Here is a 24,439-nt window from a genome sequence, read left to right on the forward strand (position 1 = left end):
GGTATTGATCAGTTTTAGCCAGAGGAAATGTCTTCTTTGTACATAATAACAAAGCAGCCAGCACTTACTGCAAACCTAACACATGTGGACCTGTGTTCTCATGTTACCTTGTTCAGTCTTGTAACAGCCTCTTGAGGAGTATGCCAATATGACCTCACCTGACAGATGAGGAAACTGAGGAAGAGAGGAGTTACATAACTTGCCCAAGGTCTCATGCTAGTAAGCGGCAGCTAGTAAGGGGACCCAGGTGGCTGGCTTCCAGCTGGGTAGCAGAAACCCTGTGCATGTCCAGGCTTGCCTGCCTCTCACTGGCACAGCAGCTGATGAGAGAGGCTTCCCCAGAGTTGGGTGTGTGTGTGTGTGTGTGTGTGTGTGTGTGTGTGTGTGTGTGTGTGTGTGTGGGGTGGGGAGGGCTGAGGTCAGCTCTCACACGGCCTTTCAGACTTTTGCAGCTCCGTCGTTTGATGATAAGATTCTGGAGGTGGTCGCTGTGTTTGGCAGCATGCAGATGGCTGTGTCTCGTGTAATTAAGCTGCAGCATCACCGAATCGCACAGGTACTGGCCAGGGTCCTCAAGGCTGGACATATCTCCCTCCTGCGGTGCACATCTGTTTGCAGAGGCAGGGCTTGGCATAGAAGTCACTGGGTTTGCTTCCAGTGGGTGGAGCCCACAAGAAGAGGGTGCTTTCCCAGGACCTTGTGGCAACCTTTTCTCTGGGCTCTGGACAGTACTGCTTCCTGGGCCAAAATCCTTCCCACCAGCTATATTTGACAGTTAAATTCTCAAAACGAAAATCCCCAAAGCACGTATCCTACCTGAGCACTCTGCCTGTTCAGGTAGACACTGAGGTAGAACAGACTCAGGCTGAGCTCTGCCCCACCCCTGCAGCTGTAATGCGGAGCATGGGAACAGCCCAAGTCTCTGTGGTGCCCTGGGGAATATTTCCGTCTGAGGCCTGGTCTGGGACAGGAGACAGGCTGGAGCTCCCACGACTCCATACTGACAGTGGTGATGGGCTGGGAAAGCCTGTCTCCCTGTGGTATTGGGGGCTGCTCTTGTTCTGCAGAGGTGTTGCAGGAGCTGCTTATAAAACCCACTGGCCCACCCGGTGTGTGTCTCAGTGGTGGAGAGCTTGCCTAGCATGCACAAGGCCCTTCGCTCAATCCCCAGCACCACAAAATAGAAAAACAAAACAAATCTCACTGGCCTGAACCCCATGCTGGGGTCGGCCAGTATCTTTTGTGCTATATCTGTCCCCAATCCTAGTCTGCTTAAAAGTTCACATTTTAAAGTTTTTGCAGCATTTTTCTCGAAAGAGGAAAAGGGCATCATCATATACTCAGTGACTTTTCTCTGGGGGTTTTGGCATCTGGCAGGGGCCCATGACTTCCCTGCTCCCCACCTACCTGATCCTGACGCCCATGTCAGCAGACCAGGGTCTCCTACACTGACTGATCCCCAAAGCTCATCAGTCTCTGGGAGAGGACTGTAGGGGTGGGTAGGGCAGCAGAGCTGAGGAGAGCAGCCTCTTGGGTCCTGACAGCAAAGCAATTGGCTGTTGGATCTATGTCCCCGGTGGTGGTGGTGGATGGGAGTCCTGAGGGGAAGGGGTACAGGCATATGGATCAGGAAGGCCCCAGTGGTACCTCTGGAGGTCATGGCTTAGCACACAACTGACGCCTGTGGTATTGGCCCAGTGTCGCACCGTGAAGATTTCCATCCTGGGGGATGAGGGTGTACCTGTGCAGGTGGATGGAGAGGCCTGGATCCAGCCCCCTGGATACATTCGGATTATCCACAAGAACCGGGCACAGACGCTGACCAGAGATAGGGTAAGAATGACTGCTTGCAGGGCCCTCTGGCATGGGTACCAGGCTTACCTGTGGGCTTACCTGTGCACTCTTGAGGAGCCAGAAGAGCTTCATGTTTTGTGCTAGGATTTTTGTTTAAGACACAAAAATGAACCTAACAAAGAGTAATTTCTAGGACATTGCCTCCCTTGCAATGTAAAAAAAAAAATTGCCTCTTTCTTTCCTAGTTACGTTGATATCCTAGTAGTATTCATCTTGGTTAGATGTATGCTCCCCACTTGAGAGCGTGGTGGAGAGCGTAAGTCTGCCTCTCATGTCCTAGGCCTTTGAGAACACCCTGAAGTCCTGGGAAGACAAACAGAAGTGTGAGCTGCCCCGCCCACCATCTTTTTCACTGCACCCAGAGATCCTATCTGAGGAGGAGGCCATCCACATGGACCAGTTTGGGCAGGCGGCCGGGGTCCTCATCCACAGGTGGGCTCTGCCCGGCGCTGCAGGGAGCCCCCTCGCTGGTGTGCAGGCTGTGGAGTTTCTGCTGGCTTTGCGTTGGGTCTGCATCGCCCGCGAGGGCCCAGCCTGTTTCCTCTTGCCTTGGCTTTGGTTATTTCTCCTAGCCCCCTTTCAGACACTGCCTGGTTTGCATAGATGGAAACCTGAAACCCATAGGGATTTTCAGAGCCAGCCACAGACATTAAATCTGACCTGGATTTCTAAGAACATTCCTTGACTGCCTCCTTTATTTCGGAGAGCAGATTTGCACCCTGCTCTTAAATTTTTTTTTTTTTTTCAAAGATACCTGTACAAGGCACTTTCTCTTCTTTGACAAGTGGCTTCTGGAGCAGCTGCGGCCCTTGTGACACAGTGCTCAGCACTGTCCACGGAGTCCATTGCCGTGGTGTGGGCTCCAGCAGGTCGCACCCGGCCTGCTCACCTGGGGCCCTCTCCGCCATTCCCAATTTTTTCCGTTACTCAGTGGCACTCTCCCTCCCGGAGCTGCACGCTGCTTGGTGCTCCTTGGTGTCCCTGTTGTGCTTCTCACGGGCTTTCCCTTCCTCTGCTCTACCTTGTGTGCTGGGTCCCTTGGGTCTGCCCTTCCCAGGTAGCCCTGATGTGAGGAGGTGGCCGTGGGCCAGGCTCCCCACTCCAGGCTCTTGTCCTATAGGTTAGTTGCTATCTGGTTCCTCTCCCAGAGACGTTTCTAGTCCACACTGGCCACATGTCCTTGTCCTGTACCGCCTTCTCTCCTTGGTGGGTAGCAACTGCTGCTGCTGCCACCTCCCACTAGGGGGGCCACCCTTCTTTCCCCCTTCTCTGCCTCTGGTCGGCCATGGGGCTGGGGGCGTACTTGGCCTTACATATTCGTTCAGCTGCTTGCTGGGCAACAGGCTCCCTTACAGGCTGTGGTGGCCCAGGGGGCCTGCTGGGAGTTGTGCTTTCTACAGTGCTGCATTTTTCCCTGGTCAGGGTGGGGTGCTCCCCTGGCCTCTCCCTGCACTGCCATGTCCCTCTTTGTCCCACCTCAGCTTCCCAGAGGTGCCCCCGGCTGTGCCTTCACTGTCTCCCCTTGGAGGGCTCCACTCTGGGCTACATGCTCAGGATTGGGCCTTCGAGGAGCTCTGGTTCCTGCAGGGTCTGCACCTCTGGCCCATTTGTGGCCCTGCCAGGGTCTTCCTATGTGGCTTTACATGCTGGCCTGCTGTCTGCTTGCTGTTTTCAAGGTCTGAGCCTCATTTTGTGCGTTTTCCTCACTGGAAAAGCTGGGATCTAGATGTCAGGTGTCCTGTTTAAACTGTCTGCTGTCGGCTGTTGATCAGGAGGCAGCTGTCAAGGTCTTCCTGGGCCAGTGGCTGTACCTGTGTGTGGTGGCACAGCTGAGCCACAGTCCCCACTGGCCTGCTGCACTGGGCCTGCATTCTGCTGTCTTGGTGTCCTGGGCTGTGTTAATACCAGTGTGCAAAGGGCCGTCCTGCCCTTGGCCTGAAGCAAGCTGTGTTTCTCTTCTCTCTAGCATCCGAGAAGTAGCCCAGTGCCACCGGGATGTGGAGCAGGAGCTCGCTCATGCCGTCAACGCCAGCTCCAAGGCCATGGACCGAGTGTATGGCAAGCCTAGGGCTGCGGAGGTACTGGTCTCCCCAGGTCTGGCCTTGGTGACTTCCATAGCCCGTGGCCTTCTACATGGATGTGCATTCTGGTTCCTCTCAGGGGCTGAACTGCAGCTTTGTCCTGGAGATGGTGAATAACATCAGGGCTCTGCGCAGCGAGACGGAGCTGCTGCTGTCTGGGAAGATGGCCCTGGTGAGCTGACACGGGGGGTAGCAGGTCTCTGGCTCTATGGGAGGTGACTGTTGTCTCCAGGGCACTGGGCACTGAGGGCTGTGCTTTTTAGACCAGGGCTCTCAGCCTTAAGGGAGGGGCCTCTGAGGTCAGCACCTGGACCCTGGCAGCACCTCAAGCGGGTCATCTTCAGCATGGCAGAGGGCCTGTGGCAGCGCCTGGTGGTGGGCAATGTGCTTCTCCCTTAGGCCCTGTGGGCACTGAACCCTCCCTTCTCATGGAGCAGATCTGCTGGGCTGTCGCCTGCCCCAACCAGCCCTGGGGGAGCCCCATGCAGAAGCTAGAATGGGGGCTGGCCAGCCTCCTTGGAGTAAAAGGAGGATGTGGGAAGGACTTGCTGGGACTCCCAGGCTAGTGTCATAGTCCACTCTGCACCTGGACCTTGTGCTGCCCCTGTGTGTCATGCTGCTGTCTAGTTGCTCCCAGCATTTCTGCAGTTGGCATAGATGTGTAGTCCTGTCTCCTTTATGAGAGAGGGAGCCTGAACAGGAGCCCTGTGGTCAGGTGCCAGCCCACGTAGGGCATGTGGCTTCCTATCACCAGAGCAGAGTCCGCCTCTCATCTCCACAGACACTGCTTAGGAAGGGGGTCCTGGGGTTGTCCCAGGCGCTTCATTTCTGGAAAGCGTAAGCACTCCGAGGGCCTCGTCTGCCTGGGCTTTGCTGGCTCTGGTGTCTCGCTGTGGCCAGCAGCTGTGTTTCTCTTTCTCCTACTGGAGCAGCAATTGGACCCTCCTCAGAAGGAGCGGCTGGGTGCTGCTCTCGCAGAGATGGACCGGCAGCTCAGGAAGCTGGCAGATACGCCCTGGCTCTGCCAGCCCACAGAGCCTGGTGATGAAGAGGTATGTGGTCTGAGGCTTCGGTGTGGTGCCCCTTGGACACGTAGCACTTGCCTACATTCAATGGCCCCTTCAGCTTTGGGATTAGGATTGCCTGGGTCTCCAGCCACTGGTAGCATCCTCGAGACTTCTTTTTAAAATGTCTTTCCTGGCAGGGAGAGATTGTGTGCTTAGGAATGGGCTGGGGCTGGGGTTGAGAGACCCCTTGACCACTGGGCACACACTGTTCTCTAAAACAGCTGCAGGACTGGTTGGGCGGTAAATAGGAGGAAGGCAGAGCCCAGCCCCAGTTTGCTCGTGTGGAGACACATCCATTGGATAAATGGCAGCTTTGCTGGTGATGTGGCCCAGTGTTGAGCACTTGTCTGGCATGTGCAAGGTCCTGGGTTCTATCCCCAGCACGGGGGGTGGGGGTGGGGAGGAAGAAAGAAAAACTATGGCAGCTTCATGGAATTTCATTGTTGATAGGGACACGTTGATATTTTCACTCCCCACTCACACTTTTCTTCTGTGCGCACTCAGCGACCCGAGCTGGCTGCAGGTTTCATAGCTGGGGTAGATGGGACCCCAGGGCGCACAGTGCCTGGAATGCAGTCACCTTGTCCAGCAGGGAGAGCCCTCAGAGACAGACTAGAGGGGAAGAGGAAAGGCCCTCAGGATGAACCTAACTAGTAGGCTCGCACTCAGACCCTGTGCCAGATGCTTCTGTTGGGGCCTGTTGGCCGCAGTGGCAGGGGCAGGCAGCAGCGGTCAGCACTCCTCTCAGACCCTCAGGCGTTGGTCAGCACGTGCAGACCTTTTGTGAGACACGGAGGCAGTCTAGGCAGTTTGCAAAACCCAGCAACTTAAGACTGGAGATATTTTGGTATAAAAGGAAAAAACAAGCTCATCAAAATTGATTAAATAGTTCATTGTAAATGTGATACAGATTTTCACTTAAAATTACTAAGATGATTATGTAGAATATTCAACAGTGGTCCTATAAATGATCAAAGCCAACAAAGTGGATGGTGAGGAGGGGCCGGGAAAGGATATGGATAGGGTCTGGAAGCACATTAAATTCCTCTTCTTAAGGTGGAAAAAAGTCAAAAACAACATTTATGCCTTTGGTAATAGAGAAATGTAGTCAGTCATGTTTTAAAAAACTTAAAGGTAGTTTTAATAGAACAATAATAGATTAAATTAATAGATTTATGTCTTATCAGATAAACACAAGGCACAGTGGTATATGCCTGTAATCCCAGTGGCTCAGGAGGCTGAGGCAGGAGGATCATAAGTTCAAAGCCAGTCTCAGCAACTAAGTGAGGTTCTGAATAATTTAGCAAGACCCTGTCTCAAAATAAAGTATAAGAAGGGCTGAGGATGTGGCTTAGTGGTTAAGCACCCCTGGGTTCAATCCCTGGTTCCAACAAAACACAAGACAGAAATAAAATACACTCTTAAGTTGTACAAGAAAATAAGGGAATAGCAAGGATGTCGCTAATAGCACAGAAAAGAAGAGAAAAATGATAGGTCTTTCTCCTCAAAGCAGATTATCCTCAGATTGTGTTCAAAAGAAACCTGGCCATATATTGTTGTTCGTGGCCCTGTTTTCTTTCCTGTACCCCCAATCTAAAAAAACAAAAAACAAACAACTTATGACAGATGAAAATGAAACAATTTCAAGAAGGCACAGTAAAAACATCCAGAATAACAGTATACATGTTCCTGATCTACAGGGGGTTATGTTCTCAATAAATTCATCGTTGAAAAGATGGTAGGTTGAAAATGCATTGGATACACCTACCCTGTCAAACATTGGAGCTCAGCTTCACCTGCCTTAAATGTGCTCAGAAAATTGCAGTTGGTAAAATTGCTTCCCATGAAGTCTGTTTTATGGTTCAGTATGCTATCTCATGAAATCATTCTCGAATGTGAGAATGGAATGGTGGTGGGGTACCTCTGTGCACCATTGTAAGTCTCATGATTTTAAGTTGGGGACTGTGTGTATTAATGCTAAAATAGAATTATGTATCTAAGATAACAGACGACGGCCACTTTATACTGGAAAATTACTATGTAGTTATGGACTTAATGCTACTTACGATTATAGTAGTTATAAAATGTGCTAAATAAGCATCTAAATGAGTTCTTTAGAAGTATGTTTTCTATTTTCCAGTGTATGGGATTTTTCTAATTATGTTTTTGTTGTCAATTCCTAGTGTAATTTCACTGTGCTTGGAGACACATTCTGTTGAAATTTATTGTGACTTGCTCAGTGGTCCAGAAGGTGGTTGGTTTTGTAAATGAGCCTTGTGTGCCGTTGTGTTGTTTACATTGTCAAGTCCCTTCTGACAGTTTTTCTACACACACACATACACACACATACATTTTGGTACTGGAGGTTGAACCCAGGGGTGCTCTACTTTGAGCTTACATCTCAGCCCTTTTTATATTTAATTTTTGAGACAAGGTCTTGCTAAGTTGCTGAGGCTAGCCTTGAACTTGCGATCCTCTTGCCTTGGTCTCCTGAGTTACTGGGATTACAGTTGTGTGCCACTGCACCTGGCTGTAATTTTTTTCTTGATTTATCAATTACCATATAACTGTTACCAGAATTACAGATGTCTCTCTAATTTTCTGATTCTGTACATGTTTACAGTATATATTTTGAGCCTATGGTATTAGGTACACATAGGTTTTGTCATTATGTAAGGACCCCTTTAATCTTCAAGTCTACTTGCTTGATTTATTCTCTCCCATGCTTAATACTTTCAGGCTTTATTTATGGCGTCTCTCTTATAAACAGCATGCCACAGAATGAGTACCTTTGCCTCCTTGTGTCCCTGGGGACATCCTGTGGAGGAGTGGCTGTTGCTGGCTGCAAGACAAGGACCCCATTTCTCTGTGGCTCTGCCCCCTGTCCCCAACTGTTCCAGCATAGGTAGTGCATCCTCAGGAAAGGAGGCAGGACGCAGGAAAAGCCTCATCTAGAAAGGCAGCATACAACACTGGTCATCAAACCTCGTGATCCAACACGAGAAGATTGGCTGAACAGTCTGTTTTAATCATCTTCATATAGTGGCATGTAGGGGTAGTTAATATTTACAAAAATGCTTTCAGTCACGAGAAGAATGCCAATGTTATAAAAGTTAAAAAAGTATAATGTAAAAATAAATGATATGACAATGACCACTTAAAACGTTTAAAAGACATGAAGATCAGTAGTACATACAAGGACAAGTTAGGGAATAAAACCAAAAGAAAGGAGAAGGTGTCTCTTCCTACCCCTCCCTCCCTCCACCCCGCCTCTGTAGGGCATGACCAAGGCCTCGATAAGGTAGGGTCTGACGCCCAGTGTTTCTCCTTCTCCCCAACAGAATGTGATGTTGGATCTTTCCAAACGCAGCCGCAGTGGTAAATTCCGCCTGGTGACCAAATTTAAAAAGGAGAAAAACAACAAGAACAAAGAAGCTTACAGTAGCCTGGGAGCCCCGGGTACCTGCCCTTCTCCTGCGTGTTTCTGTCTGTCCATGCCAGCGGTCCTGGCCTCTGCTTTTCTCCCCTGGCTGCAAGGCCATTCCCTGTGGTCCCTTTGCTGTGACTTCCAGTCACGAGGCTGCACAGGTCTGTCTGCAGCTACAGCACCTCCCCCTGCTTGCTTTCCCTGTCTAGGCTGGGTACTTTTGTCATGCCCTATTCCCCCATGGAGACCCAGGGTGATGGGACACTGACCTATCTGCCTTGAGTTGGGGCTTTGAGGTAGGGAGGACAGCAGAGGTGACAAGACAGACTTGGAGACATAAAACTCTGGACTCAGACTGTGCTGGGGTCCTCTGCCTGCTCCTTGTGAAAGGCTGCTGATTCCTGTTTGATTGATTCGATGATCAAGGTCTATAAGCCAGGAACCCCAGGCCACCAGTGATTGTGGGTGATGAAATCAATAGAAAACGATCCAAAAGGACATTTTTCCTCAGGGTCAGTAAATTGGGGTTTACAATCTCTGTCCGAAGAGCTGGCTGAGCACCGAGCTGTGTGTAGCCCTCTGGGTGCTGTGCAGGCCCCGACCTGGACTCTGTTGGGTGCATTTGCCACCATTCAGGGCAGCTCTTTTGATTGTTGTTCTTTGCATGTTTGACCAGAAATTGGGTTTCTGTTCATGATGGCGGCTGAGCCTGGAAAGTCTAACTGCCTCTCTCCCTTCCTGCTATGGTCCAGCCGTGAGAGCCAACACTGTGGCCACACAAAGGTGTTCCCCCCAGTACTGGGTGGTGTCTGATCTCTCCTGGGACATGGGAGTGGCCACCTGGCAGGAACAGACGCCAGCACTCCTGCCGCTCACACCCAAGCGGGTGGCTCCTGTCTCTTCTGCACTGTACTACGGGAGGGTGCTTGCCTGTGGCTGGGTGGTGGGCGCCACTGCCGGGGTATCTCGGGCGCTGGCTGTCCTTGCGCTGGGCTCTGGGCACTCACTGCACTCGTGCTTTTCCGTCTCGACAGTTCACCTCTGGGGGACAGAGGAGGTGGCTGCCTGGTTGGAGCACCTCAGTCTCTGTGAGTATAAGGACATCTTCACGCGGCACGACATCCGGGGCTCTGAGCTCCTGCACCTGGAGCGGAGGGACCTCAAGGTACTTTCACAGGCTTCTTCTTGGAACCTGCATGGGGCTTCCTGGTCGCCCCTCTCAGCTCCATCCTCTACCCGCTCCTGGCCAGGTCCTAGCATCCTGAAGTTTTGCACGGTTCTTGGCAGTGATGGCTGCACCTGCCACAGCCAGGAGAAGCTAGGAGCAGACACTGGGGTAGTCTTGATTTGCTTGGCCATATTGACAAGGGGCTGTGTGACCTCAGAAGCCCCAGGGGGTCCAGCCTCAGGCTCCCACACTTAGCAGAAGAGCTCCAGTGCCTAGTGGTATGTGGGGTCCTCTGTGGTTAAGTTGTGAGTGGAAGGATTTCTGGAGCCCTGTCACATAATGTGACTTCTCTGTGCTGCTCCTGGGCAGGTGCTGAGGCAGCTCGCCTCGTGCATGTGCCCCTGGGTCTGCACCTACTGCCCTTGACTTGTAGAGTCACCCTGTGGAGCCTGTCTTCTGGGCATTGTTACTGGCCAAGTCCTGAGAAGGCAAAAGGCCACCGCCCCTCTTAGCAGTGCCTCTCCTGAGGCCACCTGCCATCTACTTGCTCCTAGGCCTGTGTTTTTTGTCTTGTTGGATCTTTCTTGACGGCGGCGTCAGTGACTTGGAGGACACAGGAACGGTGTGCTAGGTGTCCATGCGATCGTGATTTGTGCCATTTCTGTCTGTTCCACTGTCGTTGTCTCTCTTACCCTCATTTGTGCTCAGGAAGCAGAGTGGGAAGGGTCCACTGTGCAGACCCATCTGTAGAGCCCTTTGGTCTGGGCCCCCTTCCTTGCATCCATGGTGGCTGTCCTCTCTGTTGCAGGACCTTGGCGTAACCAAAGTGGGACACATGAAGAGGATCCTGTGTGGAATCAAGGAACTGAGCCGGGGCTCCCCTGCCACCGAGGCCTAGCCTCTGTCTTCTCGGCCTGCATCCTCCGCTCCTCCCGCGACTGAGGCCCAGGGAGGACTGCCCCTGGCCTCTCATGGTGCTACTCCCTTTGTTAGTGACAGGAAGCCGCTCTCGACTCCCGTCCATAACAGCTCCAGGAGTCCTGAACATACCAACACAGCTACCTTTGAAACACCACCTTTCCCAGCTCAGAGTCCTGCCCAGTCTCGGCTCTCACTGACCTGTCGTGGGCCACAGGGACTCTGGGTACCAGACGCTTCTGCAGAAACTTGCCTAGGCCCTGAGCCTGGGTTGCCCTGTGGGCCCTTCTGCGTGTGCTTTGTTGGCCACATTGGTGGCACCATCTCTGTCCCTGACGGCTCTCAGAAGCATGGTTTGGGCTCAGTGCGTGGTGGGCCCCTGCCAGAACATTCTCTGTGCCTGACAGCCACCCTGTGGCTCTTCCCAGCAGCCCCGCGAGGCAGCCCACTGCTACTGCCCTGTTCATTCAAAAGATTCTTGTTTCTAACAAAGGCTGTGCACTCTGCTGGTCTTGAAAGTGAACGGACTTGTTTTGAGTTCTGTTTGCTTTAACCTGCTCTAAAGAGGAGGAGAGCAACGTTCTCGTCCAGCCAAGGCAGCACGTGGTTCTGTTCCTCAGCTCTCAGGCCTTCCTCATTCGCTGCAGGCCTGCGGTCCTCTGCATCCTCTCTTAGGCTGTGGGCATGGACATCCCTCCTGTCTACAGGATACCATGGACCTCAGGAGTCCCGCTTGGAGCGACAAGGGTGTGTGGGTTGGGGTTAGCTCAGTACTTCTGGGTAGGAGAAGCTTCCCGGGTCTGGGGAAGCTGTCTATTCTGTGGGAGAGTGTATGGGTTTCCAGGAGCTGGATGGGCTGGGTCCTCCTTCCTATCAGGAGGCCCCAGATTCTCAGGCCATGGGCTAGCATCTAGTCTCCTGCTGCCAGGCCTGGTGTCCCTGAAGGTTGTCTGCAGACTCTGGGCCAAATCAAGTGGTTCCCTGGGCTGGATGACTCTGGCCCAGGACCCCTGCCCTGCCTCTGTTCGGGGATCTAGCTCCAGCGCCAGGGCAGGGCTGAGTCCTTCGCCCTTGGTCCTCACTGCCACTGACTCAGCCCTCTCTTTCCTTTTTGAAGTTGGTTGTTAGGAAGCTGCCCTAGGGGCTGGTAATGCACTGCCTGGCCCTTTAGTGGGGTCACCCCATCTAATGTGGGGAGGCTGGGTGGAGAGCTGCTCGGGGCACTCCAGAGGTACCTGCTGAGCGGTGTGTGGACTGTCCAGGGTCTGCAGGGTCTTGTGTGCTCTGCCTTGCGAACACTCCCCACAGCGGTCCTGCTGGGGGCCAGGCTCCAGTGTGGAGTCAGTGTGTCTACCACAGGCCCAATTCCAGTGGCGCAGGTGGCTGGGTGGAGACCAAGCATGGACTCTGCCGCCTCCCTGAGGTAGTGTTGGAGACAGTAGTCATCCAGCCCTGGAAGACATTTGATTTCCAAGTGGGAAAGGATAACCGTGGAGGTGACAATCCTGTGCCTGTGGTACTACAAGCCCTGGGTCAGTCTGGACCTTAGGCTAGAAGGGGACACAAGAAGCAGCTGACAGTTGCACTGGGGCCACCTCAAGTCCTCAGTCTTCCTCTGGGGGAAGCACTGGGTTTGGGCTGGGGGTGTTACAGTTGGTGTTATCAGTGACTACAACACTGGTCACACAGAAACGCACCATAGTTCTCAGAGTCCGAAGCGTAGGGCCTAGGAGGAGCACTGATGGCCTGTGCCACACGCCTGGGGCTGAGGCCATGGTCCTCCTGTTCTGCCTTTCTTGGGTCAGCTGCTCAGAGTCCCAGGGCGAAGAGTGTAGGGAAGGGAAGGGAGGGGCCACTTAGGTCTTGGGGAAGAGGCCTTGTGCCCGGGTTGGGGCTCACCCCTCTATTTATAATCTTAATTTATATAGTGGCCACCAGAAAGCAGCCGCCTCTTGTATTGTTATGTACATAGCCCAGCAGAGCTGTAAATACCTTGTTCTGTGTATAAATAAACCAGCCTGGTTTGATCGTCATGGCCCTGAGTCCTTATCAACTTTCCCGCGCATTGACTAAAATACTGGTTGCCAAACTAAATTCAGATTTTTTTTCAGCTGCTCTAAGTATGGGCTGAATTTTGGGTGCTGGAAAGCCACCGTGGGGTCTGGTCTCCTGGTTAAAAAACTGAGCCTGTGGGGTGGGAAGTTAGGTTGGGCCTAGGCGCTCAGCCCTGTGGTGCCTCCCTAAAGAGGACAGGCACAGTGCCACATGCTGTTTTAAACCCCACCAGGGCCAGGCTTCAGATGTGGGCGGAGCTAGTTGAGGGGCTGCTAGTGCCCTGTCCTGATAGGTGAAGGTGCCGCCATCACGGGTCCCTTGTTGTCGAGTCTGTTCCCAAGGGAAACCAGTGTCAGTGAAGCCACAATTTTGGATTATTAGTAACTTTTGCCCCTGCCCTGCCCATTCCTGTTGCCAGAAGAATAGTTGCAGTTGAAGAAACACGTTTCCTGCGCCTCCACTCCTCCGCCAGCCCTACCCTGACAAGGAGGAGGACCAGAAGACATCCAGTTTCTTCCACTACAGATTTCCCATGAATCTGGATTCATTTAAAACCCAAACATACTTGTTTGATTTCCAAAGCCGCACTGGCACGCTACTTCTAAATGCAAGCCATGTTTATTTAGCATTTGACGTGAGCCTGGGAAAGAAGGCCTCTACAGCGTATCTCAAGCAAGTAGAACACGAAGCAGATGCGAATAAAGGAAATGGAAGACTACAACTTTAAAAATGGTTTATTTTTTTTCCTTAAAATCTTAGCTTTCTCCCCATGCCCAGTTGGAAAACAAAAACAAAAAACCAGCAAGCACCCAGGTGGGCGCCCCCTGCTGGCCAGCACAGAATATTTCAGAGGTTTGGGAAGGCCTCTGGCTCCTCAAAGCGGAATGTTTCAGCTATTACATTAATATTAAGATGGGATGAAGGCCCGCTGGGAAAATAGCCTCAGTAACTGACACAGCAGCTGACAGCAGGCCTGGGCAGGAGCCACAGGACTGAGGCCTAGTTCACACATCATCGCACCCCTCCGGGCGTGTCTAGAGGACTGGGCCTTGACTTCCATGTTGCACAACCCCCTGGCTTGTAGGTCTGAGCCCAAGTGCTTCTACAGAGACTGAAGACACCTAGTGTTGGGGGGATTGGGAAGGGGGAAGCAGGGCTACCTGCTGAGTATCCAGGGCTGAGAAGGTAGCAGCCACAGCAGGACAGCCTTCAGCCAGGGCTGCAGCCGAAGTGCTAAGCTGCATTGTCAGTGCCTCCCCATCTCGGCCCTCAGCTGTGTTAGTGTTAGGCAGTGAGGGCTGATGGGGAACTGAAATACAGGTGACCACCAGGGGGAGCATGTACATGACAACTCAGGATTGTGCTGGAGATGTTGCCAGTCTAGCACCCTAGATTGGTCAACTCTAATGCAGTGCTAGCTCTCAAATGCTATTTAAATTCCTTAAATTTAATTTAAATTGAATAGTTACCTGTGTTGAATTAAGGGGAAAAATTTTACTTTATACATTTTTTCCCCATCTGTTTTAATCAACTGAGGCTACTCAATGTCAACTGAGCCTGCCCAAGACATCTGGGAACCCACAACTGTGGGGCCTTGTCCCCTGGTCCTGCCTCCTACCAGCCTTCCAGCGGGAGAGGCCAAGGAACTGTGGGCAGCAGCAAGACTATTCTGACCTCAGACCCCAAGGTGGGCCTCACCTGAGGCTTCCTTCTCTGTGGCGGTGTGCTTTGTGTGTCAGAGCCACAGCTCAAACAAGAAACGTGTCACCTAAGAGAACCGTGTGGGGAACGGAGACTGGGAGGCACAGGTTACCCTTTCCTTCTGATATAAATAAGCACAGCGCCCCCTGCAGCATGGGAAGACCATCAGAACCCACTTCAATGCAGGTTAAAGTGGAAGCAACTATACACATGTGGATCTTACACAAGTTTATCTTGAGTTAGCAATAAGCCACCTGTCCATACCTGTGGTTAATGCACAAGTGGTAAGCTTCCTGGAAAAAAGGCCACTGGGGTCAGGTGTGGCGTGAGGTCAACACTTGCATGGCTCCTGCACAGTACCTGGGTCTGTGCTGACTCCCATGGGCCAAGGTATGTTGCGGAGCTGAGCTATGGAGTACGTTTGCCCAGCCTGAGAAAAGCTGTCCCTGTGTTGGCAGGTGAAGACGAGGATCTGAGATCCGAGGATGCAGCCAACTCGTCGCCCACAAACCACTCTCCTGCTTCTAAGGCATTGATGCTTAGCTGGCCTTGTGCAGAGCCTGGGCACTGTGCTGGGACGCATCCTGTTGCAAGCGCTATCTGAAGCTCCCAACGTGAATAGACAGAGAAGCTTCTGGTCCTCGGGGCCGGGCAGGTGTCCCTGCACTGGAGACATCACTGTTCTGTGCACAAAGGACTTCTTGGCTATGGGAGACAGAAGCCATCATGACTTGGTTGTGATCCTCATGCTGAAGGGTCTAGGGTGACGCCAACATACATCCCAATATCAAGGGTCAGGTTAGATCAGGCCGACATGGACATGTCTGCAGCATGGACTGGTATTTCCAGATTGCCCCCCAGAGGACTCCAGTTTACCTTCCCGCCAACCCCATGAAGGGGACAGCGGTTGCTGTACCCTGGCCACCCAGCCTGCCAGACTCTGGGTCTCTTCCCGCCTACTAGTAGCACCTACTTTTTTTCACATTAAACTCAATAACATGCATGGTGCACACACTTCACACACAGCTCTACCTGTCCTCACAAACGCTCACACCTGTGGGACATGAGGCAGCTTCTGCCAGCCCTGAGAGTGCTGCCACTCTGACTCCCAGCAGATTATTCTTGCTGTGACCTCCCACCCCCAGGAGTAACCTGGGTGCTCTGTGTCTGGCTTCTTTTGCTCAAACTGATGTCTGTGTGGTTTGTGTGCGCACGCATGTGTTTGTGGACACGCATAACTCAGATCTGTCCCCTGCTGTGCATCTGGACCATGCCTGGGACCTGGCCATAGTGAATCAAACTGCCGTGTATCCTGGGTCCATGTCTGGTGGGCCTGTGCTTCAACAATGTATGAGATGCCTTGTTTCCCAGGGTCCTTCTGAGCCCACACCTGCAAGCAGGGGACACTGCTCTCTGCAGCAGTGCTGGGGCGTGTGGCAACCTGAGTGGACTCTTATCAGTGAGTGAGCGTTCCCCACTGGCAGGCGGCTGCGCTTCCTTTCTGCGAACTCTGCTCAGATCTCCCGGGCGTTGGCCTGTCAGCTCTTCATGTATTTGCAAGTATGTTTCCAAGATTGTCAACAGCCTTACCCTTTGACCCAGTCCCTCTACTCATAGAACGAGCCCCAGATGGGCCCACATCTGCAGTCTTCGAGTTGGGTGTCATTTCCTAAATGAGGGTCCATTCGCACAGTGCAGCAGCGTGCCACATTCCCAGCATGTGCCAGGGGCAGCAAGTGCACCAGGAAATTCCCATGTCAAGGAAGAAGGAAGAGCATGTGCTCTCAAAGGCTGTGCATGTGACTGTCATGCTGGTCCCTGGGGGGAGGGGGGACTGTCTGGGGAAACAGGTGCAGGCACTTCACTGTGTTTGCATTTGGCAGCATGTGACTATTAACTCTCCGAAAAATAAAATGAAAATAATAATCAGCGTGGTCACCACATACCCAACAATGCTGGGATGGAGGAGGGCATGAGTGGTGGCTCTGAGGACACAACTGTTCTGATACCATGTGACTAGGACAGGTTAGGCTCAGCAGGTTAGACTCTTGGTGACAGCTACACAAACTTTTGTTTGCAAAAAGTGCTGCAGGAACCATCCGCAGAGGAAGAACAGAAAGGATGGTGCCCGCGGTTCAAGGAGACATGGATGACTTCCCTGGAGGCAGCCGATGCTGGAAGGACTGGGGAAGGGAAGCAGAGCACCGTGTCCTGACACACTGCAACACAGACAGCTCTCTGGGCCTGGAAGTTCACGCCCACCTGCAGAACAAACTTCTTGCAACGCTCTGACCACTGTTCTAGGTACTGGGGATACAGCGGAGAATGAGAAGGAAACCTCCTGTTTAGAGAGCTCGAATTCTAGATCCTTCCATCCTCACTGCCCAACATGTGACCTTCATATGTCGAGTGTGACAGTTGCCTCAAGAGTTCTCCTGCTTCTTTCCCCCATGACTCATCCAACACAGAGCAGCCCAGCAGCTGCTCAGAACTACGGACTCCCTGCTTCAGTCCCTCCAGCCACACCGATATCTAGACTCTGAGCCACATGGACCTGCCTGGTCTGGGCCTCTGCCCCCTCCAGCCTGATGTCTCACAGCAGAGGGCAAAGCACGCTCACTGTAGCCATGTGCCTGGTATGCTGCTGCCCAAGGTGTGGAGGGTGGGAAGAGGTGAAAATTAGGAGGTGAGCAGGGGCCAGACTGGGCAGGAAGATCTGAGGCAGAAGCAGTGGAGAGTGTGGACAGAGTGAGCCTCACTGAGACAGGAAGCAGGAAGCTGGGAACGCAGGATTGTGCAGAGTGAACCTAGCTTCAGGAATTCAGTTGCAGGCCTGTGGAGTGCTCCAGTAGATTCTGGTGGGTATGCGTGGCCTGGAGGACAGAAGGGGGCTGGACTCTGGGAAGACTCAGGGCACACCTGAGTGTGGCAGAGCAAGCACCCAAGGTGGAAGTGAGTCCAGCAGGTCATGTGGGGAAAGGACATGTAGGAAGCCAGTGTGCATGGGACAGGTGGAGGGAAGGAGGCCCTGGCGGTGGGAAGGGGCACTGCACACTGGGGGAGGGTACAGGCACTGAGCAGTGCAGAGAAGTAGGATGAGGATGCAGAGTAGCCACTGCAGAGCAGCCAGGCTTTTGGGAACCTTTAAGAGACTTGGAGAAGATGGTGAGGCTGAGGTAGCCAGGAGCAGCAGTGTGGAGGCGGCAGGGTGGGACTTGGCACCCAGCTCAGGAGTCTTAGAATTTTAGGTGGTGGGGACCTGAAGGTATATCTGAGCAAAAAGACCCAGGAAACGGGGCAAGGTGGCAGGAGAGGAGAGGAGGGAAGAGAATGCAAACTGGGGGCAGGTGGGAGGCCTCCCCATGACTCCTGCTATCCAAGGACTTCACACGCTACACAAGAAGGGCCATAAGGAAGCCATCTGCAGGAGGCATGAGAAGGTGGGTGGCAGAGTGGTTTGTGTCACAGCACAAGTCCTCACCAGACTTTCCAAACAGGAGTAAGAAGCCAGGGGCCTGGGGAGGCGGTGGTGAGTGCGAGGCCCCAGTTACCTGTCCCTCTTCCCCCGAGGTAGCAGCTCCTGCTTCTCTTTCTCAGCATCGTCTCTGGCTGTGCTGAAGTCGTCACTGTCATCGACCAGAAGGTTCTACATTTCAAAGAGTAAAACAGCTAGTGAGCAACGTCTCCACGTCTGTTTAGCCTATATTTTAAAGAGATATGTTTAAAAAATCACCTAAAGTGACAAAAGGAAATATTCAGATTAATATAAACCAGATTATTAGGGATGTAAAATGTTCTAGTGTTTTATGAGAACAACTTGTGGGGGCTTCACAAGGGAAATTAATTCTAGCCATCAACCTTTGCCTTCCATTACGAATGCTCCCACTGGGACTGAGCCAAACAAAAGGGGCTTTATGGGGACCCAGGTGGAAACCATGCACGTTGACCAGCAGGTCTCCAATCTGCTGTGCTGGGAACAGCTGTTTGTTTTATAAATTCTGTTACTTTGTTTAATCAATGTGTTTCTATAGCTGAAGTGTGAGCTTCGACCTTGGCATTTCCCTCAGGGCTCCTTTGCTGCAGGATGAGTGACAGAGCTTCCTTCTCCTGTTCCCTACACTCAGCCTCAGTTTTACCTGTGAATCCTTTTTGTGGTAAGCCCTGATCTCCCGCTACCTGCCTCGGAGTTTGACCACAATGCAGGCCTCCAGGCCACATGGCAGGAAAGGGCAGTTCCTTGGCCTGGCCCTAGTCTGGTGTTAAGGGCTTCCCTACCTGAGTGGTCACATTTCAAAGGGTGACTCTTGGGGTGTTAGCCTCAATGACTTTGGGAAGGGATAGCTGCTGCTTGGTGCACCTCCTTGGGAGACAAACACATCATAACCAGGATCGTCTCTTTCAATAAACTGGCATGATTACAATTCCTATTCCAAAGTTGTATATATTTTAAAAAATGGTGAATCCCTATAAAACAAACAAACAAACAAAAAAAACCACCTCAGTCAATGGGATAGAAAGCCCCGCTCTCAGGTAGAGGAGAGAAGGCTACTATATATATGTATATCCCATGGTATATTCTCGATACTGCCATGCTTGCATTCTTTGGATAAATATATTTTGTTATCACATAGCAATATCTTTAAAACACGATCGCCAGGCTTGTTTGCTGTTTTATTATTAGAATTTTTACATCTATGGTCACAGGTGGAATTGGTCTAAATTTCCTTCCACTGTCCCTTACAGTTCTCAGGTCAAGGTTCCACTATTCTTACCAGATGTCTGCCTCTCTCTTTCTTACCCATTATCTGAAATGATCTCAATGGGGATCATTGTGTCTCAACGATCTGATAAACTTCTCTATGGTGTTATTTGATTCTTGTGTCTTGTCAGAGCGGTCAAATTGCTTTTAACCAACCCACCTTAACACCAATAGTGTCTCCATCTTTCAAGTAATAGGGTGCCCCTTGCAAAGTATCTTGCTTTTTCTTCTTTTTCCTCTTGGTAATTTGCTGGTTCTATAGGAAAATCAAACATCTTAAATAAAAATAAAATTCAACCTCAGATTCCTACTAAATAGCCCATCACTGTGAGAAACTGCAGTTGCCCTAATTGCTAGGCCAGGAAGCCCCAAGTCCTCTGGGAAAGCCCCATAGCATTACCCAGCTAGATATAGGAAGCCACTCAAATTTTTCAGGGAAGTATTTGGCAATTTCAATTTTCTCCACAGGAAGAGAATAGAAATCGGCCACTCTCTGCCTCAGGGAGCCGGTGGTCCAGCCTCGGGAGGTGTCCCACACCAAGTCCACAGCAGGGGCGTAGGCCCTCTCCTCAGGGATGCGCATCTGCGTCCTCAGTAGTACGTCCTGGGGGCTGCACAGAGAACAGGATGCCAGGCTCAGAACCAACCAGGCACACAATGCCTGCTAGGGCGTGGGGTGTGCTCGGGGGTAAAGCATCCCAGAACTCTTCTGGGTTTTATTTCAGACTCCCCTACACCCTTAATGCTGGCAGGAAACTTTTGTTCTCCCCAGGATTTCCTTCAATCCTGACGAAGAACAGAAGCAAAGACCCCACCCTGCATCCAACACAGATCCTGGAGAGGCAGCAGCAGCAGTGGGGAAAGGGGCAGCTGCGGCAGAGCTGAGGCCTGGGCAGGACCCGCACTCCTACGGGGAAGGGAACAGGAACCAGCCTGACAGGTTCAAGCCATGGAGCCCCCCAGGAAATGCTGGTTCAGAGACAGAAGTGGGAAGCTACAAAAAAAAAAAAGACAGTTTGAGGCAGACAATTATGTACCTGACATTAGGAACTATAAATGTGGATGCTGAGGGGCAGCCAGGGAGCACAAATGCAGGGCTCAGAGTTGGGGAAAGGGAGCCAGAGAGAGAAAGCTCAGCAGGAAAAGGTCCCTGGGCAGGGGGAGGAGAAAGAGTATATTTAAAGGGAGGGATAAAAATCTAGACACACAGACATTGTTACAGGATACGAGGTAAAAGCCACAGGTGAGAAGTGGATGGGACAAAGGGGAGAGAAACGAGGTGTGATCTCAACACTGCAGTCCCATTACATGGTGTTTTAACCCAGAGCAGGGCAGTGCGCTGGGTGGCGTGGGTGACAGGAATAGAAGTGGGCCTGGCTGGTCAGGAGCTGAGAGCAAGGGGGGCTCTGTTTTTATGGTGGCTGAGTTTCAATTCCAGATGCCAGAACTCCTAACACATTTCCAGAATACACTCTGTTTTAAGTTGCTAGACTACTTAGAGGTAGTGGGGAAACACCACTCGGACGTCAAGGCTGAGGAGTTGTGAGAGGCCAGCAGTGGTGAGAAGACGGGCGGGCACAGGGCTCCACCTGGGCAGGAAGACTCACCCCAGCTGCTCCTCCTCCTGAAGGGGCTCCAGGCAGATCTCGGGTCTCCGTCCTAGTTTATATTCCCTGGTAATAAGTGGAACAAAACAACACTGGGGGGAATATCATTTGATTTTTCAAGACAATGATTTTTTTTTTTTTTTTGCTAGTTTTAAATTTTTTCCTTAAGCAAAAGGCTGTTTTCTTATGTAAGAATGCTCAAACTTCGGAAAAGGGGAAAACTCAGACTACCTGCTGTGGGGATTATTTAGAGACCCGAGTCACTCCCGACTAAACATGGAGGTCGTGCTCTGTGAAGATGCCAGAGAAATGGTCCACTGTTTGGCCAAGATTGAGATTCTCACACCCTTGCTATTTGGCTCACAATCAGAACTGATGTAAAAGAATCCCACAGGAATGCTTTTCCTAAGGCAAATGACAGTTACTGTCCATGCCCCCAACCTGCTCATTCAAAGTTCCAGAAGGCTGAGCAAACACTTCCTGAGTGAGAGACAGCTTGCTCCTAACTTCCACTTCAAATTTTTTTATGTTACAGTCTCTGGAGCACAGGAGAAACACACAAAGCTACATTTATACTTAATGAGCAAAGATGACGTTATCCCAGAGTTAAATAACAGTGAGAGGTGTCATCTGCCTCCCAGATGCTGTCACCTGACTCAAAGGTCATGGGGGCTCCTTGGCCACCCAGTCCTGAGGGGCAGCAGGGAGACACAGCAAACTTCCTGCAAGACACCTACTTGAGCCGCTGCCGGTCAGTGCGTAAGAGCCTGCCAGGGCGCCTGCTCTCCACCGTCCAGGCTCTGAGGAGGGCTGGGGCAGGGACAGCAAGCTCTGAGGAAGGGGTTAAGGCTCTGGCCTAGACAAAGAAAAAAGACATTTCTTCACTGGTTTTTAAAAACACTCATTTAAATGAACGGAATGAAGCAGTACACAATGACATCGGAGGGAAAGCACACCTTAAGTAATGAGAAAGTCTATTTAAGAACTCACAGGAGCCAGGTGCAGTGGTGCACACCTGTAATCCCAGTGACTCAGGGGGCTGAGGCAGGAGGACAGCAAGTTTGAGGTCAGCCTCAGCAATACAGTGAGAACCTTGCCTCAAAACGAAATTAAAAACAAAACGAAAACAAAATCCCCCGAAGGACTGGGGGATGTCATTGTAGTGCCAGTGATAGAGTGAGGCCTTGGGTTCAATCCCCAGTACCAGGAAAAATAACAGGAATAGCTAACTCTTAAGTTAATCCTAAGAAATTTTCATATTCTTCACTGCTGAATTGGCTGGAGAAATAGGTAAGTTGCCTGTTTCTACATATGAGCCAAAAGCTGCATTTTAATCATGTTTTCAAACTCCACAGGGAGTTCTACGTGTGATTCACAAGAGCAGAGCTGCTCTGTGTGCTGCACAGTTCCCAGCTGTGTGCACTCCCAGCCAGGTTACTTCTCATCCTGAAATACTTCAAAATCCTTGCCTCCAGTAAGTAGGCCCAAACACTCATTAACCTAATGCAAGAAAACAAGCATCTTCCCAATTGTCCTCACCGGCGTAGTGACTGGCTTTCTGAAAGAATGTTATCTCATACACTGAGGACACACGAGCCAACCACTGCTAGGCATACAGAGGCCCTGCATGCTTTCCTTTAAGTAAAAAGCAAGTTCATGAGAGCAAGACGCTTCTTCAGCTCTCTGGGTTATGCTCCACTTGGCCTTTCCACTTGGACACAACTCGCCTTCTCTGTGCTCATTAACGCACAAGAAGACATCATGACATCCAGTTTAGCATCCTAACACAGAAGCTGGTACCTGCCCCATGGGAGACTGATAACACAACTTGTATCTAACGACATTTAACATATGGCTCACAACGGTACAAAACAATGTCAAGTGAATGCTTTATGGATGTTTCAATAAACCATGTTTCCCTAAAAAATAAAAATGAACATAAGCCACGAGTTGCTAAGGGTAGATTCAAACACAAGCACAGCATGCCTGTCAGCATCAATAAGTGAAAGCCACGAGGGCAAAGGCGGAAACAGAGTCGGGGCTGTCTGGCCGCGGTGTCCGCTGCCTGCTGGTACTTACCCCTGAACATGGCACAGAGCAAGTGCCATATCAGAACAGACTGTAATTGAGGGAAAGGAAATAGAAGAACATATTAATATCTCACTGGAAGAAGCCATATCACCACTAAGGCCCACTACAGGAAGAAGTCTGACCTGAGACTTCAGGTCCACCAAAGCAGCATCTTCTGAGATATCCAGGTCTCCCAAGTAGACGAGAGAAACTTCCGCAGGCACATGGCCAGGGGCACCTTAAAAGGACAGAGGTGGATGTTTGGCAGGAATTTTTTTTTTAAACTTATTTCATATTTCTGAAAGACACTGCCATATTTTGACATTGTAATGGGTTTATTTGACATTGTAAAGGATTTTGATATTGTAAACAGGTTTACTAAAAAGTCACTCAAGAACCTCTAAATCTGAATCCGTTTAATCAGCTCCCTAAGGATTCACTGCCTGGTGAATTAGCAATCAGGGAGCACGCTGATGGCAGAATGTTCTGGGGAGCTTACCCTGGTAATATCTATCTATAATGTTCTTTTCCAAATTCTTCCTTTCCTCAAAGAAGACACTGCTGGTAGGCTACCCTGCCTGTGTTCTTGACATGGCTTCCTTCTTTCTTATGACTCTGATCTCAGCTGGAGCCTCTTTTGTGTGCACATATAGTTTCCTCTTATAGTTTTGTAAATTTTTAGATTTACAAAACAGAACAGGAATTTCAAGGGGTGCAGCCCACCTGTCTTGTGTGTCTCCCCAATGCCTGATATGGTGTGTCACATACTAAAGGCCCAATAACTGTTTGTGGAATGAAGAAAATCTAAATAATAAGGAAGGCCTTTCTGAGTATTTTCCAAAAATGGGAAAACTAAAATGCTCTCTGGATATAAAAGCCGCTGATTTTTTAAAAATATATTTTTTAGTTGTAGACGGACACAATATCTTTATTTTTATGTGGTGCTGAGGATTGAGCCCAGGGTCTCACGCATGTAAGGCAAGCACTTTACCACTGAGTTACAACCCCAGCCCAAAAGCTGCTAAATTTTAAATTCAGAATATTGTCTGTCATTTTTGCCTTAATGAAATGTTTTGTTTACTGTTGGCTATACTGCTAATACATAATAAGAAATTACAAATGAATTATAAGTAAATAAAGTGAAAAAGCCCTGTTTGTGAGTGGTCTTGTGTCTCAAGGAAACTGCAAGCTGGTGCTACCTGAAAGGATGAAACATTTTCCTCTAGTTATAACATAGAGGCATTATCAAAACTGAATCTTCTTAATTTCATGGAGAAACATACTGATTATGCATGGTTTAAAAAAATCTATAATTCAACTCTACATGTAATTACTATTTTATTACCCAAGCATTTTTAGATTTACAAAAACGAATGCAACCCAAATAAAAATAACTTTGTCGATTTCACAGCTATTTTAACATATTTTATTACTTTACATATACAGACCTAACTTCAAACAATAAGTAGAGAATCTGACTCATTTATATTAAGTTCATTCTGAAGAGGTTCAAAAAAATAGAATTATAATACATAATACCTTAAGGCACAAAAAAAGCTAAATAATTAAGCAAAGCACAATAAAAAGAAAAATACACCTGAAAACTCGGCCCTATTAAAAGAACATTTTCTTGGGCTTCAGGGTGTGGCTCAGTATCTACAGCACTTGCCTTGTGTGTGTGAGGCTCTGTGCTCCATCCCCAGCCCAGCACCAGCAAAGTCTCTTTACCTTC

The 24,439-nt window shown here is 50.4% G+C and overlaps 2 protein-coding genes across 24 annotated transcripts in view; one reads left to right on the forward strand and one right to left on the reverse strand.

The window, feature by feature from the left end:
• The window catches only part of Dgkd (diacylglycerol kinase delta), a 98,105-nt gene extending 85,557 nt beyond the window's left edge, over positions 1-12,548 (forward strand). For 4 of the 6 annotated variants that reach the window (XM_078018253.1, XM_078018255.1, XM_078018257.1 and 1 more), the window contains 10 exons: positions 443-556; positions 1,699-1,833; positions 2,135-2,286; positions 3,821-3,932; positions 4,015-4,107; positions 4,868-4,987; positions 8,344-8,461; positions 9,106-9,212; positions 9,464-9,594; positions 10,406-12,548. In XM_078018253.1, the coding sequence (XP_077874379.1) occupies positions 443-556; positions 1,699-1,833; positions 2,135-2,286; positions 3,821-3,932; positions 4,015-4,107; positions 4,868-4,987; positions 8,344-8,461; positions 9,106-9,212; positions 9,464-9,594; positions 10,406-10,418 (1,095 nt within the window). In that variant the 3' untranslated portion in view covers positions 10,419-12,548. The remainder of the gene's footprint in view (positions 1-442; positions 557-1,698; positions 1,834-2,134; positions 2,287-3,820; positions 3,933-4,014; positions 4,108-4,867; positions 4,988-8,343; positions 8,462-9,105; positions 9,213-9,463; positions 9,595-10,405) is intronic. The other 2 variants (XM_078018254.1, XM_078018256.1) reach the window with 2 other exon arrangements.
• Positions 12,549-13,286: 738 nt separating this feature from the next.
• The window catches only part of Usp40 (ubiquitin specific peptidase 40), a 66,488-nt gene continuing 55,335 nt past the window's right edge, over positions 13,287-24,439 (reverse strand). For 16 of the 18 annotated variants that reach the window (XM_040268033.2, XM_013359169.4, XM_021727061.3 and 13 more), the window contains 7 exons: positions 22,851-22,945; positions 21,375-21,493; positions 20,638-20,703; positions 19,431-19,641; positions 19,191-19,286; positions 17,823-17,917; positions 13,287-14,976 (listed from right to left, as the gene is read on the reverse strand). In XM_040268033.2, coding sequence (XP_040123967.1) covers positions 14,868-14,976; positions 17,823-17,917; positions 19,191-19,286; positions 19,431-19,641; positions 20,638-20,703; positions 21,375-21,493; positions 22,851-22,945 — 791 coding nt within the window. In that variant the 3' untranslated portion in view covers positions 13,287-14,867. Of the gene's footprint in view, positions 14,977-17,752; positions 17,918-19,190; positions 19,287-19,430; positions 19,642-20,637; positions 20,704-21,374; positions 21,494-22,716; positions 22,757-22,850; positions 22,946-24,439 lie in introns of those variants that run through there. The other 2 variants (XR_002484087.3, XR_005725913.2) reach the window with 2 other exon arrangements.

The sequence above is a fragment of the Ictidomys tridecemlineatus genome, chromosome 7, assembly GCF_052094955.1.
Source record: "Ictidomys tridecemlineatus isolate mIctTri1 chromosome 7, mIctTri1.hap1, whole genome shotgun sequence".
In the NCBI taxonomy this organism is placed as follows: Eukaryota; Metazoa; Chordata; class Mammalia; order Rodentia; family Sciuridae; genus Ictidomys; species Ictidomys tridecemlineatus.